The sequence below is a fragment of the Bos javanicus genome, chromosome 23, assembly GCF_032452875.1.
Source record: "Bos javanicus breed banteng chromosome 23, ARS-OSU_banteng_1.0, whole genome shotgun sequence".
Lineage (NCBI taxonomy): Eukaryota > Metazoa > Chordata > Mammalia > Artiodactyla > Bovidae > Bos > Bos javanicus.
This window is the reverse complement of record NC_083890.1, coordinates 30,848,883-30,864,785: the sequence shown is the minus strand read 5'-3', so window position 1 is coordinate 30,864,785 and position 15,903 is coordinate 30,848,883. Positions and strand designations below refer to the sequence as shown.

Genomic DNA, 15,903 nt, shown 5'->3' with positions numbered 1-15,903 from the left:
TATGCACAGACCCATTTCCATTATACATCAATAACTGCATTGAAGATGGAAGACAAAAAAATTTAATGTTAGGGTATGTGTGAAAAGTTGAAATGTGAAACTTTTCATTTGTTCACATTTGTTTGTTGGTTAAGAAGGAAAATAGGAAACTCTAAAGATTACTGCTTATCATTGCAAAAGTGCTTGAAAATAGGCTTTTTGTGTCTCAGGTAGACCATTGGTTCCTAACTGGAGAAATTTAACAATGTCTGGAGACAGTTTTGGTTGTACTATCAAGGGATGGCTGGGATACCACTGGCATCTAATGGATAGAGGCTAGAGATGTTGCTAAACGTTCTGTGTGCACAAGACAGCCCCCACAAAAGAAAACATTCCCAAGTTCTATATGTTTCATAGTGCCCGAGAAACCCTGGTCTAGGTATATTTAAGGTATATAGCAAAAGGGAGAGAAAATACCAGATTTTTTTTACAATTAGAAAAATCAGCTATGCCAAGCTTTATGAGAATCTGTTTATATATTTTATAATCTGTAATATTATGAAAGCCTTAATGTTTGGAGTTCATAGCAACATACATGTATGTTTTAAGGTTGCTCTCAGCATCAGATCTGCCTTCCAAAGTGGAAGGTGTTGTAGGAGTACAAGTCTAGTTTTAGCCTTCTGTATCTTGTTTTTTCCCATAAAATGAAAGATAAAACACTGGGGTCTATCTCTTTAGCAGGGAGCCTACAAATCAAAGATTTAGCTTTGGGGACAACACGTGACCCTAAACCACCCCTTGGGCAGCCACTAGACAGGAATGACTGCTAACTCCTAAGGAAACCCCAAGCAGACCCACATAAAGTTTTTAACATACTCTTAATCCTGCTTAAGAAGACACATGTAGGGGGAAATATGGCTAGTCAGAAATACAATTAAGAAATTAAGTAGTGTAAAAGACAACTTTTTAAAAACTAGTCTCTTTTTGCAACTCAATGGTACTTTTGATAGATGTTAAAAGGATCAATCCCAGAGTTAGAAAAATAAGTATGTAATACATCAAAGAAATAATTGTGCTCTGATGTGTTTAATTAGTCTGTAGAATGCTAGGTTTGGAAGTGACTTGAAATCATTTTCCAGTCCATTATTCTGTAAGGGAAGGTCCTAAAGAGGTCATGTGGCTTGCACCAGGTGATGCATTAAGTTAATGGTACAGGTGGAAACAGAATCCAGGCTTCCGGAGGCTTTGCTTCTTTGACCAGTTATGACCCTTGTTTTATGTTCTTGATTCATACAGTGCCATAGAATGTATTCATACTTAGTGCCGCCTCTTGTAGTGTTTTTATCAGCTTGTATGTCCAAACCAGTACACTGGTGTCCTGAAGTTCTTTAATGAACGCCTGAGTAGTCCAAGGGATTTTGCATTATTGCAGCCCTTTTGAAGGTCTTGCTCTCTCAGGTCGGCCCGTAATCTTGGAGAAAGCACATAGGATGTGCAGCATTGGCATTCAGAACACTAACGATGAAAACCGGAGCTCCTGCCGTCCAGTGCGTCGGTTTTAGGAATCCTGTAACACTGGAGATGTCCTTTCCCAGCTGAAGTCTTTAAATTCCAATATTCAAGGCTGGTTCTACCCTGGGTAAAATCAGGAAGTAAAAAATCACCTTTGTGACGGGTGAGGCAGGGATTGCGAATCTTGGTAAAACTCGGTTTAGGTGCTCTCACAAAAATAAGCAGGAACGAAACCTGCAGCCAGCCCCCGAACCCACGACTGGCAGTCAGGATGCACGTGAGGCCCCGCCCCGGAAGTGCTGAGAGACTTCCGCCCACGAGGAATTCTCGGAGCTGGTTGCTTCTCTGGCTGCAGTAGGGTCCTTTGCTCTTGGACTGTAGTGTGGTGGGCACTGCTCAGGTGCAATCCCTTGGATTCCCTCTCCCTGGGCGGGCCGGGGTGGATCGTGGGCGTGAACCTCGAGAGGCGGGACGGTGAGCAATAACCCCAGATGCAAACTCCAGGGGAAGGGTTTTTCTTAACGATTTACTGCTGCTGGAGTACACATTTGGAACTACTCTTGGGATTAAACTCCAATCTTTCCTGAGGTCTTCAGAGTTTTATTGAATCACATTAACAACGTGTACACCTGGTAGATTTGGAATCAATGACCACGAAATCCCTCAGCTTGCCATCCCAAACAAAAGGGAGAAACAGCAAATGTTTGGAAATAAGTACTAGGAGATCTGAATTTAGAAGGTTTCCTCGTCCACAACTGCATTCTGTGTCCATATTTCCCTTAGAATGCAGAATACATCTTTATTTCAGCTTGGCGTTCCCCTTTAGCAGTAATTTTTACGTCCACACCTGGAAAAAAAGGGCAGACCCGCCTTCCATCAAGGGCGGTGCTGTTCTCTCCTGACACACCTCTCCATCTGCTCTCCCAGTAGTGCTCCCAAGGAGATTCCTGTGGAGCAGGGCCGCGCATGCTAATCCCAGTCTGTGATCAGATAGCCCTTTGCAAGTTAGCCCCTTATTTGACATGGCTTTTTACCCCCCTTCCATAACCCACAGTAATTAACAGCCTAACAGCTATGGCAGTCTGCTTTCTCTTTGAGTAAATTAATGTTTCTTTTACAGAAGTATTGCAGAAAAGGGAGGCCCTCGCGAGGAATCTTACTGAATTGCAGGCTGTCCAGTTACAAGAAAGCTGCCTGTCTGAATTTTTAGAAGAGCTGCTTTTGTTGGTTCCAAGGATTCTGTTACTAGAAAACTCTGCTCTGAGCTGGCTCCTGCAGCTCCTTTGACAATGACTGAGCCCAGTTCCTGACTCTTCTGCTGAGTAATACCAGGTCTGGGAATGGGAGCCACATTGTGGGAAGCGGGTGGTGGGAGAGGGTTGGGAAGGTGGCTAATTTGGAGGACCTCAAGAGGGAGTTGGATAAACCTAGAAGATAGAGCAGCAAAGGAGAGGTATTTATTGTTATCTTAAAACTTTTAGCCTGTTAGTGATTCTTACTTTTCCCTACGTTTTAGGCATGCAAGTCTAAAGTTGGACTGTCTATGCTTCCATTTCCTCATCTGTAAATGAGGATGATAAAAGCACCTGCCTTTTACATTGCATGAACATTACGTAGTACATAAGAAGTGCTATCTAGATATTTGTTGTACTTATTTCTTCCTCTCCTTACTTTCCTGGAACTTGCCCTACTCTGCTGATTTATTTGCTTATACAGTGATTCTCTCATAATTTCACGTGTTTTTTTCTAGGTCCCATGTCTTGCACACAGTAAAGAAGTGCTCTATCAGTAAACGTCAACTCTGGCAACAGAAGGAGAACCACTGTCCAGATCCTAGCCAGGAATATACCATTGAAATATTAATTATAGGGGCCCTTCTTCCTATAGTAATCTCCCTACTGGAGAATCGTTAAGTGTTAAACTTTGACATTCTGCAGTTTTCTGAAGATCTAGATGTAACATCTCCCTTACATCTATCTTGCTCACCAGTGCCACACTGTTTAATTACTGAGGCTTTGTAATACATGTTTAAAATTCTTTAGAGCAACTGCTGATAGGGCCCACATAGGGTCTCATTATTAAGGTGGCTCATTATGTTGACCTCACAAACAAAGAATAAAATCACAGTGATCCTTGAGACTGACCAAATTGCCCAAACAACATACTGATTTCTCACTGGCGCCTACCTTCTCAAAGCTATGAGACCACCAGATTCCAGACCTCCGGCTATGACCACAGGACTCAACTACAGGCTAAAAATTAACCATCCCTTCAGAGAATTTTTCATTGGCAGGGTATAAGAGAGACCCTGTCAGAAAGGGAGGACACTGGTTCTCTTTAAGGGCCAGTCACTCTGTCATTTCCCTCTAATAAATTTCCCTCTTCTTGCCTGACTTCCCAGCTTACTCTCTTTTTCTCTGCACTTGCCTTATAACTGCCCCTTCATTGCCCTTCTTCAGCTTTTCCATGCAGAGTCTTGCTTGTTTCGTTTTCTATATTAACTTTAAAATCTACTTATTAAAAAGTTCATATTTTATTGGAATAGTGTTAAATTTACAAACCAATGTAAGAATTACCTTCTGAGACCTAAGCCTTGAAGATCCATTCACTGGTTGCCCTGGGTGGCAAGTGAAAAGAGTAGAGTAAACAGATCTAGGTTCAAATTTCATCTCTGCTCTCTTATTAGTTGCCCAACCTCAGAAAATTTATCTGTTTCTCAGATTTCTTATACATGAGAGGATGACTGTAATGTCTGCCCTGCAAGTTTGTGTCTGTGTGTGCGCAGTAGCTCAGGTTTGTCCCACTCTTTGCGAGCCCATGGATTGTGGCCCGCCAGGCTCCTCTGTCCATCGTATTCTCCAGGCAAGAATATAGGAGCAGGTTGCCCTCTCCTCCTCCAGAGGACCTTAGCCACCCAGGAATTGAACCCAGTCTCTTGCGTCTCTTACATTGGCAGGCAGTTCTTTACCACTGTGCTACCCAGGATTAAAAGAGCTAAAAAGCCTAAAATGCTTTTTTTTTGTAGATAAATAGAATCGTTTCCTCTCTTGCTCCTTTCAGAGATTCCTCTCACGAACCACTGAGAGGGAAGCCTCCAGGATCCTAGAGCGGACGACTTGATGTCTGGGGCGGGGTTCTGCGGAAGTCGACCTCTGGAGGCCACTGCAGGCATCAAAGGCCCCTTGGTTCGTCAAACCACGGTTTTCCGGGTGAGACTTCTTCGACTTTCTCCTGGGTGTGGAGTAAGCTCTTGGGCGAAGGGCCCCCTAGGTGGGTGGTTACTAAGCTCTCCACCTGGTTGCCTCAGACCTGCCCCTCACTCTGCCGCCCCTCCTCTCTCTGCCTCTTCTTCGCACACACCTCCCTTTTTTACTCCCTTTTCCTTTCCCTCGTCCTTTTTTTCTGTCCTTTCCCTCCTCCCTGTCCTCTGGGTCGTTGCCATACTGGCACTGGAAATTCCCCTACAGTGTCTCGGAGTCCCGGAGGACTGACAGTCGCTGGAGTGCCCCTTCTCGCTTTTCTGGCAAAGCCCTATTTTGGGGTGCGAGGAAGGGGAGTCGGAGAATGGAGACCTTTTCTCTTGACCCTGTGTCCCCAGCTCTGCTTTGTTGTGATAACTTCAGTAGCTCACCGACACTCGACAGTTTTATTTGGATGTTCTTGAAATATTTTCATTTGCCTCAAAGAAAAAAAACTCAGTTTAGCTGAACATTCATGAAAGCTCCTTTCTTTTGATATCTACATTGCGTTTCCCCTCCGCCTCCAGCCGTTTTCTTCTGTTTAAAAGATGAGAGCAAATGTCCCTCTTTTTTCTTGATACCTTTTCTTTGACATTAAAAATGTTAAAGTAACTGATAACAACATCAGAGAGGTACTTTATACATATTATAGCCTTAAGATAATTCAGAAAAGTATTGTATATATTGTCCTTTATAGTTGCTTAAGTCAATGTCAGCAATTTGGGGCTCAGAGGAAAAAAGCGCACTGAAGCAGCCACAGGAAAGGCTAATTCAGGTGTGAGCAAGCTACAGACCAAAGGGGCTTTGGGTAGGACTAGAAGTTCTCCATGTTTTGCTAAGGACAAAGCAGCTTGCACCATATGCTCCATGGTAACCACATTTCTGGACTTTGGGCAAGGGTTCATTTGTTTGTGAACTGTGCACCAAGTGAGCCTTTTTCAGTATTGCCAAAGAGCTTACTGTTCAGAGAAACTTGATAAAACAGCATCACTTAGAAATAAATGGCACAGTTCCTAAGCCATGTGGAATGTAGTGTCCATGTGACAATAAACTTGTGACTGGTTTGTAGGTCTTGAATCTGAATTAAGGAAGTTAGAGGCTTAAAATATACGTGTTTGTGTAAAGAAACATTAGAAAGATGCAGGAAACTAATAAAATTGGCTACCTGTGGAGGTGGCAAACTGAGGGGGAATCAAGGTGGAAACAAGTTTTCTCTGTACTTTTTAGATCATTTTAACTTTTGAATTGTATATTACCTGTTCAAAAACATAGACAAATTTTTTAATAAAACTTTTGGAGTAGATTCTGAGATCTGGTCATTTTAGATTTACAGAAAAATTGTGAAAGTAGTACAGAGAGTTCTTATATCCCCCCACATTTAGTTTCCCTATAGTTAACATCTTACCTTATGTAATATATTTAACACAACTCTTGAGTTACTATTGCATATTATTATTATTAAAGGCCATACTTTATTCACACTTCCTTAGTTTTTACCTAATGTCCTTTCTCTATTCTAGGATCCCATCCAGCATACCATGTTACATTTAATTGTCATGTCTCCATATGTTCCTCTTGGCTGTGACACTTTCTCACACTTCCCTTGGTTCTGATGACCTTGACATTTTTGAGGCATACTTGTCAGGTTTTTTGTAGGATGCTACTCAATTGAAATTTGACTGGTGTTTTTGTCATTACTATACTGAGGTTAGAGATTTGGGGGAGGAAGACCACAGAGGTGAAATGCCATTCTTATCAAGGGTTCACACTGTCAACTTATGACATTGACACATAAAACAACTTGTAAAATGGAAAAAGGCAGAGGGTGATAATTTGTGGAATTTGAGTTTGAAGCAAAAGTTTTATTAAGTTTGGAGATAGAATTGATAAAGTATTGTCAGGGTATAAGAGAGTGGGAGCAATACAACAAGTTATCCACACATTGGTCTAAATTACAAAGATGGAATGGACCCTTCTTTGGAGAGATGGAGGATCTATTCTGTCACAATTCCAGAGGAAACAAAACATCCCTGTTGCTAAAATACTCTCTGCCGTAGCCTCATCAGCTGCAGCAGTAATAGTGGTAGCAGTAGACAGAGCTTATTTAATCTCCATATCTCTCTTCTAACACAAATAGTGTGGACTTGTGAGTGGTAAAACAATGATGATGTTATTGTTGTTTTCCCAAATTAATTCAATATCAGTTGAATTTCTAATTTTTTGCCTTCTCTATTCCTGTGCTCCTTCATCTGTTCTACTATCTGCAAATCTCTTCAACTCCTATCTTGTTTCCCAATTTAATTAAATGTGACAAAAAGTCTTTTTAAGTAGAAACTATGTTATTTTATATACTCACTTACAGCCCAGATTTCGTGTTTGAGTTGCCCTTTTAAAGTATATATTTAAATAGTATATTAGTCAGGTGTTCATTCCAGGAGTTTAGTGGTAGTACCAAATAATTAAACATTTGATTTGACTACATTTGATCAGTGTGTCCTAGGTTTGTGGAACATGTGTGAGAGTCCTAGTTAAGTCTTTATCACATCATATTGCTTTTTTAAGTTGCTCAGACATATCTGACTCTTCCAAACCCGTGAACTGTAGCCAACCGGCCTCCTCTGTCCATGGAATTCTCCAGGCAAGAATACTGGAGTGGGTAGCCATTCCCTTCTCCAGGGCATCTTCCCACCCAGGAATCAAACCCAAGTCATATTGCTTTAGCTGCAGGGAATAAATCGCATTTGAAAGGTGTGTTTATTGTTTCAGGAATCAAGGCCAAAGGTATGAACAAGGTGTTAATTCTGAAGGGAAGATTTTTGTAAGGATGGATCCACACCAGAAGGTCCCCAGCACATATAATGGGTATACTTTACAGATTCCTGAGAATGAAAAAGCTTCTTATAACTGGTATGAGGACCAGTTAGAAAGTCATGAGGCGAGGTCTGCAGAAGAAAGACGGTATACATGCAGTGAATGTGGAAAGAAGTTTGCTCAGAGCTCAGGCCTTGTTCGACATCAGAGAATCCACACTGGAGAGAAACCCTATGAATGTGATCACTGTGGAAAAGCCTTCAGTGTACGCTCAACTCTCACTGTGCATGAAAGAATCCACACTGGTGAGAAACCCTATGCTTGTAACGAGTGTAGGAAAGCTTTCAGTGTGAGGGCACACCTGATTATACATCAGAGAATCCACAATGGAGAGAAACCCTATGAATGTAATGAATGTGGCAAAGCATTTAGTGTGAGCTCAGACCTCATCAAACATCAGAGAATCCACTCTGGTGAGAAACCTTATGAGTGTGATGAGTGTGGGAAGGGCTTCAGTGTGAGTTCAGCCCTTATCAAACATCAGAGAATCCACACAGGAGAGAAGCCATATGAGTGTAAGGAGTGTGGGAAGGCCTTCTATGTGAACTCAGCCCTTATTAATCATCAGAGGATTCATTCTGGAGAAAAGCCCTATAAATGTGGAGAATGCAGAAAAGCATTCAGCCAAATCTCAACGCTTATTCATCACCAGAGAATCCATACTGGAGAGAAACCATACGAGTGTGATGAGTGTGGGAAAGCGTTCCGTGGGAGCTCTAATCTTACTAAACACCAGAAAATACACGCTAAAGGAAAGTGTGATCAATGACTTACATGGTGAAGACATTACAAAGGCCTTTTTTTTTTTTTCAAGTCAGAAGTTGTCACCACAAGAAGGGTATGACAAAAGTTAATGCTTTAGTTGACACTTCAATTTCTTGGAATATCAGAGAAATGAGAAGTCAGTGAAAAATGATTTCACCATTATAATGATCGACTGAGTCTCTATAATCATACCCACTTCTGAGAATGCAGCTTTACAAATCATAAGGTAAATAATGTAGTTTGTTGTGTTTTAGTAAGTGCAACCTCAGTATTTCCAACATAATTTTTACTTTTTTTATGTGCAAACATTTTGTTGTTATTGTTGGTACCAGTTTATAGATGAAACATTAAATTTTGAAATTGGAAGTGATGTTGGTTGGTGGGGACTAACACGTCCTCTTTGAATCTGGAAATATTGGAGTCTTTTTTGGTGCTGTCTTGGCAGTGAGACAATCCCCACACCTGTCCTGATTTCACATGACCCTTGCCTGCCGCTATTCCATGGATGAGAATAAAAAGCACTGCAGGAGCCAGCACTTTTTTCTTGTTGGGCCTCTTGCTAATGCTATTGCAGTAAGTAATTAAAGGCTTGACTGTGTTTCGTTTTTGCTTGTGTTATAATGCAACACATTCTCACTGCTCTAGGATCCAGGCCAAAAGAATATCTCTGCCTTGAATATGCTATACTTTTTGGCAAAAGAAAAACAGGTAGGACCACATGATGACTTTAAAAACATCTACTCAGGAGGAGCATATGTCATTCCCCTTAGGTTTTGTTAGGCAAAGCAAGTCAGCTAACCAAGCTTTTTTCCCCCATCCATATGGTTGAAAAAAAGTAAAGCTTATATAGAGGACAGGCAATACCTAAGGAAAGTAATATAATCTATCGTTGAAATAGTGTATCCACCATATTGGCCAATGTTTATGCAATGTTTTCTGTGCCCAGGCTTTCTCTGAGTGCCTTATATGTGTATTTTTCTCAATAAAAACATGATGATATGACATACATACTACTATATAGTAAGTCCCCTACATATGAACCTTCACGTTGTGAACTTTCAAAGATTCGAACATGCATGCACATGTCCAGTTGATAGCTTACAGTGAATGGTGTTGGATTCATGATCTCTGAAGAAGAAAATTTAGCTTCAGGATCAGGGACCAGGGTTGACCACTCAGGGCTTTTGTGTGGCAGAAGTTTTATTACAGAGAAAAAGGACAGAGACAGCTTCTGACATAGACATTAGAAGCAGGCAGAGAGTGCCCCCTCACTAGTCTTAGCAAGAGAGCTATATACTTTTTCAATTGTTATTACAGTAAATCAAAAGAATGTCTCCAATATTGTAAAGGTCATTCCCACAACTTACATTTTAAGATGACAGGATTAGAACTAACAATAGAAAGGTCTTACTAGACCCACTCCCACAATTTACATTTTAAGATTACAGGATTAGTCAGAAGGTTCTCAAGAAGGAGAAACATGACTCCTCAAGAACTCCAGACCTCTTTCTCTTCCTCCCCCTCCCCCTCCCCTTCCTCCTCCTCCTCCTCTGGGAGCCTGGACTCCTTATCAACCTACCTAAGCATTGACTTTCTCCCAGTCATGTAAGTTAGTTCACCTGTCTGATGTACATTGTCATGTATGTGCATCCTCTACAAGTGGTTATGCTTTTGTGTACTTTACAGTACTGTATAGAGTACAGTAATATAGTATCTTTATTTCAAGCCCAAAATGTCCAGAAGCAAGCATAAAAGCAACAGTGATGTAACTGTTGCTGTACTGTACTTTTCAAGATACTTTACTATAATATTAAAATGTTCTATTTTTTGTGTTTGTTTTTATGTATTATTTGTGTGGAAGGTATTATAAACCTATTACACTACAGTATTATATAGCCGACTGTTAGTCGGATACCTAGGCTAACTTTGTTGGACTTAAGAACAAACTGGACTTAGAAACACGCTCTTAGAATGGAACTCATTTGTATGTAGGGGACTTAACTATACTCCCATTTTACAGCTAAAGAAATTGAGAAACAGAGACATTAAGTAATTTGTCCAAGGTCATGCAGCTAGAAATGGTAGAGCAGGGAACTGAAACCAGAAGTTTAACTTGACAATCTTTTCTCTTAACCGCTGTGCTACAACCTGAATCTGAAAGATGTTTGCATACTACAGTGGGCCTTAAAAGGTTGGGAACATCCCCTGCAGAAGCAAATGGCAACCCACTCCAGTATTCTTTCCTGAAGAATTCCATGGACAGCAGAGCCTGGCAGGCTGCAGTCCATGGGGTTGCTAGGAGTCAGACATGACTGAGCGACTTCACTTTCACGTTTCACTTTCATGCATTGGAGAAGGAAATGGCAACCCACTCCAGTGTTCTTGCCTGGAGAATCCCAGGGACGGGGGAGCCTGGTGGGCTGCCGTCCATGGGGTCGCACAGAGTCGGACACAACTGAAGTGACTTAGCAGCAGCAGCAGTCTCAACCTGTCTCTATCTCTAAGTAACTTTTAGAGGTAATCCATTTAGGATTACTTAGGCTAATCCACCTGGCTGGGTCTCAGTTTTACATCCTTAAAAATAAGGAGAGAGGCCAGGTATTCTCTGATATCCCCTACAGCTTTGAGATTTTTATAATCTCTCCAAATAGATTGTAAAATGCTTTGTTATGTGATGACTTCTTTTTTAATCTACTACTTTATGTATTGTTATGTTCACAAGAGCTCTTGAATAAATGAGTCTCTACACCAGTTCCTCCTTTCTGCTTTACATTAGTGATAATACTAATAATGAGTAGTTTGCATTTATCTAATCTGTTGCAGGTACTTTTTCAGGCTCCTTAGGTTAAATTATTTCATTTAAAAGTTTAGATGCTATATTTAAAGTAAAAGCAAAGCTGAAAAAAAGAAAATTGCTCTAAACATCCATTTTGAGATCTTAGAGCACAGTAAAATAAACCCAAGAAACAGAAGAAAATACTGAAAAGCTGCAATTAAAGGAATAGCAAGTGTATTTTCTTACTTAGAACTTAAGCACAGAAAGAGTTTTGTTTTTTGTAACTTCTCTCTGTAGGCTACTCTCATATATGTTACATTTGACACTTTTTCTGCTCTGGGAAAAGGTGCTAATATCATGATCAACCTGTTCTTTCAGATGGTAACTCCTGGCCTTAAACAAGGAGTCTGTTTCAAAGCAGAATTTTCCAGAAGTCTAACGCAGAAGGAGATGTTCAGAAGATCAAATGGGAGCATCATCAGGGGCTCCACATTGGACAAGTTCATAAGCTTCTGAATAATTTACCCAAGTGAGGGAGGAGCCCGTTTGTGGACACACAATTTACTTTGCCTCAAACCAGGGAGAATAGTACTCAGATAAAAAGGCCTAAGAACACCTGGGAGAATTTACTCTGAATTTCAGTCCCTTGTGGCTCAGGTGGTAAAGAATCTGCCCACAATGTGGGAAATGGGTTCAATCCCTGGGTTGGGACAGTCCCCTGAAGAAGGGAAAGGCTACTGACTCCAGTATTGTGGCCTGGAGAATTCCACAGACTGTATAGTCAAAGAGTCAGACATGACTGAGTGACTTTAGCTTCACTCAGTCTTGTCAATGCTCCGGGTGTGGGAAATTCTCCGTTCAGCTTGTGTAGAGTTTCCAACTTCAACTGTAATAAAAGTAGCAGCCACTCATTGTAAAGGGAGTGGAAATCAGTCATTCAAAAATACCCCCTCCCTAATAAAATGAACCCTGGCACCCCAGCAGCCCTGACCAAGCACCAGCATGTCCAAAGTTAAAGAAAGCCTTATAGATCCTCAACTTGGAATGACCTTTGTGTAATCCAAGTCTCATTAAACAACAGAGAAGCCATCCTGAGAAGAGTTTCATGAGAATAAAGAATGTGGCAAAATCTTCAGACACTGGAATGATATTGTCAGACAAGAGAAACTTTAGGGATATCTTCAGTGTCAGAAGCCTTCTGTATGAGCTTGCTGCTGCTGCTGCTAAATCATTTCAGTCGTGTCCGACTCTGTGTTACCCCATAGACGGCAGCCCACCAGGCTCCTCTGTCCATGGGATTCTCCAGGCAAGATCAATGGAGTGGGTTGCCATTTCCTCCTCCAATGCATGAAAGTGAAAAGCGAAAGGGAAGTCGCTCAGTCGTGTCCGACTCTTAGCGACTCCATGGACTGCAGCCTACCAGGCTCCTCCGTCCATGGGATTTTCCAGGCAAGAGTACTGGAGTGGGGTGTCATTGCCTTCTCCGTATATGAGCTTATACCTCATTAAACGTAAGCAAATTCATTTTGGACAGGAGCCTTATTTGTGTCATGAGTGTGGCAAAGCCTTTAAGTTCTGTGATAGCCTTGCTAAACATCAGAGAATCCACACTGAAGAGAAAACTTAGCGGTGTTAAAGAGTATATGGATTCATTGTGTTTTAAGTCTGGTCACTCACCAAAGAACCCACAGTGGAGAACACCATTATGAATATAGTGAGTGGGGGAATGCCTTCATTTGGAAGCCAGAATTTATTACCAGAAAACCCATCAATATTAAAATGTGAGAAGACCTTCACTTAAAAACTTTATCTTATACACTGGAAAATCCATACTGGAACAAAACCCTATGTATATCTTATATACATTATTTTGTATGGATATGTATATAACTGAATCACTGTGCTGTATACCTGAAACTAAATATGGCTTTGTAAATCAACTATAATAAAATAGATTAAAAAAAAAAAAAAAACCTGGAGGACTTAACTTGTGGTCAATGGTTAGGATTCCACCCTTCCAACACAGTAGGCATGGGTTTGATCCCTGGTCCAGTAACTAAGACCCCACATGCCATGCAGTGCAGCCAAAAAGAAAAGAAAAGATACTGGCATCTGAAATATATAAAGAACTCCTAAAACTGAACAATAAGAAAATAATTCAGTTGTTTAAATGGGCAAAAGATCTGAACAGACACTTTACCAGGGAAGATACACAAATGGCAAATAATCATGAATAGATGCTCCAAATCATATGTCATTAGGAAATTGCAAGTTAGGATACCACCACACACCTATTAGAATAGCTAAAGTGCTGCTGCTGCTGCTAAGTCACTTCAGTCATGTCCGACTCTGTGCGACCCCATAGACGGCAGCCCACCAGGCTCCCCTGTCCCTGGGATTCTCCAGGCAAGAACACTGGAGTGGGTTGCCATTTCCTTCTCCAATGCATGAAAAGTGAAAGTGAAGTTGCTCAGTCTGTGTGACTCTTTGTGACCCCATGGACTGCAGCCTACCAGGCTCCTCCATCCATGGGATTTTCCAGGCAAGGGTACTGGAGTGGGGTGCCATGGCCTTCTCTGAGCTGAAGTGCTAAACAGTGACAACTCCAAATGCTGATGAGGATGTGGAGCAACGAATTCTCATACATTCTTGGTGGGAATCCAAAATGGTAGTCACTTCAGCAAACAGTTCAGCAGTGTCTTACAAAAGTAAACATACTCTTTTACTCAGCAGTTTTCACTCCTTGGTATTTATCCCAATGAACTGAAAACATGTCCACAAAATAACCTGCACAAGGGTGTTCTTAGAAGCTTTATTCATGATTGTTAAAACATGGAAGCAAGCAAGGTTTCCTTTAGTAGTTTCGTGAATTAACAAACTGGTACATCCAGATAATAGAATATTCAGCAGTAAAAAGAAATAAACTATCATGCCATGAAAATCCATGGTGAGAGACTTCCTTCCCTGGTAGTTCAGTGGTAAAGACTCCGTGTTCCCAGTGCAAGGATCCTGAGTTTGATCCCTGGTCAGGGAACTAAAATCCCACATATTGCATGGTGTGGCCAGAAAGAAGAAAACTCACGGGAAAAGGTTATATACATTTTGCTAAGTGAAGGGACCAGTCTGAAAAGGCTACAAACTGATTCCAACTATTAATACATGACATTGTAGAATAGGCAAAAGTATGGCGACAGTAGGAAGATCAGGGGCTGTTGGGGTTGGGGAGTGTGGGAAAGATCAATGTGTGGAGCATAGGGAAATTTTAGGACAATTAAACTGTTGAGTATGATACTTGTAACAGTTGATGCATGTTGTATATTTTCCAAAACCCATAGAATGGACTACACAGTTGATATTAAACTTAATATTAACTATGGACTTCAGTTAATAATACTTGATCAATATTGGCTCACTAACTGTAACAAAGATACCTCACTACTGCAAGATGTTAATAATAGGGTTTGTATGTAGCCAGGAAAGGGGTTTGGAGGGGACATACGGGAAGCTTTTTCTATAAACCTAAAAGTACTCTTTAAAAACTATAACGTTTTTTAAAGCTATTTTTCAGCAAAAAGACATAACTGGGAATAAAAAGGGAAGTGGGAGCCAGTATCTGGTGTTCATATAACAGCTCATACCCAGAATGTAAAAAGAACTTTTCACTCATCAATAATAAATACACTACAAAAAGGGCTGGTAGCTAACTCGCAGCAACTTTGTGGGTGATTTAACCTTTATGCATCGGCTCGGATTTCTTCAGGAGGCAGTGGGAGAGAGAAGGGAGTAAAAATTCAAACTGCCAGAGTCAAGTGCTGCCTCCACCTTGGCCGAACCAGGAGAAGGTAGCAAAACCCGCGATCAAGAAGATCATAGAGAGGACCACGCCTCCGTATTCCTAGGCCGGCCTCGGAAGCGGCCTCGTGGTTCTGGGCGCCTTTTGCTCTGCGGTTCTGGTTCCTGGTTGGTCCGGCGAGATGGTGATTACAGTTTTCTCTTAACTACTTGCCAGGGCTAGTCTCTGGGGAGCTCCAGCCATCCCCTGAGCTGCGGGTGAGCGGTCGTACTTCTCCCCAGCCAAGCTGAAGAATTTCCAATCTCTGTTGTCCCGAGGGGCACAAGTGGGACAGGGAGGGCTCTTTGCAGCGTGGGTGTCCTGTTCTCCCCCCAACAAGTGTACACGGTGCTTGGTAATGAGCTTCAGTGACGATTTGTCTCTATCGTTAGATTTGGATTTGTAGCTGTTTTTTTTTTTTTTTTTTAACTTTATAGTGTAGCACAAACGACTCAGATTTTGCTTGCTAATTCTCATTATTTCATACACTATGGATGCTGGGGGTGTCTCATCCGACGGTGAGGTGCTTATTGCTTTACTCCCTGAACGAAGAATATAACCAGTTTATGGAACTTGTGTTTTACTCCTCTGTGTAAGTAACTTGATTCCTCTAAAGATGATAAAGGTTTTACCGGAAAACTAACTTTGACTCTGCTCATGTGCTTTGACTCTACAGGAGTGTCCCAAAATCCATCCCTTCCTGCTGAAGCAGTTCTAGGAAGGGATGGTAGGTTATGAATATTCATGGAAGAAAGCCTTGGCAAATGGCCTATGGTGATCCCACAGCCTCTGGCTCATGTGCTTTTCTTCCTGTAATGTAGTTTTTATAAACTAAAAAGTCTTTAAATTCTAAGAATGTGGCCTTATTTCCCATAATAGAAGTTCTGATACTAATATTTATGTCGCATTTTGTATATCAGCAGCAAAGT

The 15,903-nt window shown here is 41.3% G+C and overlaps 1 protein-coding gene across 2 annotated transcripts; it reads left to right on the top strand.

Annotated features, from left to right (window-relative positions):
• The first annotated feature begins 31 nt into the window (after positions 1-31).
• LOC133236564 (zinc finger protein with KRAB and SCAN domains 8-like) lies at positions 32-8,414 on the top strand. Of its 2 annotated transcripts, none has more exons than XM_061398654.1 (4): positions 32-1,965; positions 2,612-2,823; positions 4,552-4,700; positions 7,497-8,414. In XM_061398654.1, the coding sequence occupies exon 4, from the start codon at positions 7,555-7,557 to the stop codon at positions 8,368-8,370; it is 816 nt and encodes a 271-aa protein (XP_061254638.1). In that variant the 5' UTR covers positions 32-1,965; positions 2,612-2,823; positions 4,552-4,700; positions 7,497-7,554; the 3' UTR covers positions 8,371-8,414. The 2 variants fall into 2 exon arrangements, with proteins under 2 accessions (XP_061254638.1, XP_061254640.1); XM_061398656.1 differs by having other exon boundaries at positions 4,552-4,761.
• Positions 8,415-15,903: the final 7,489 nt, after the last annotated feature.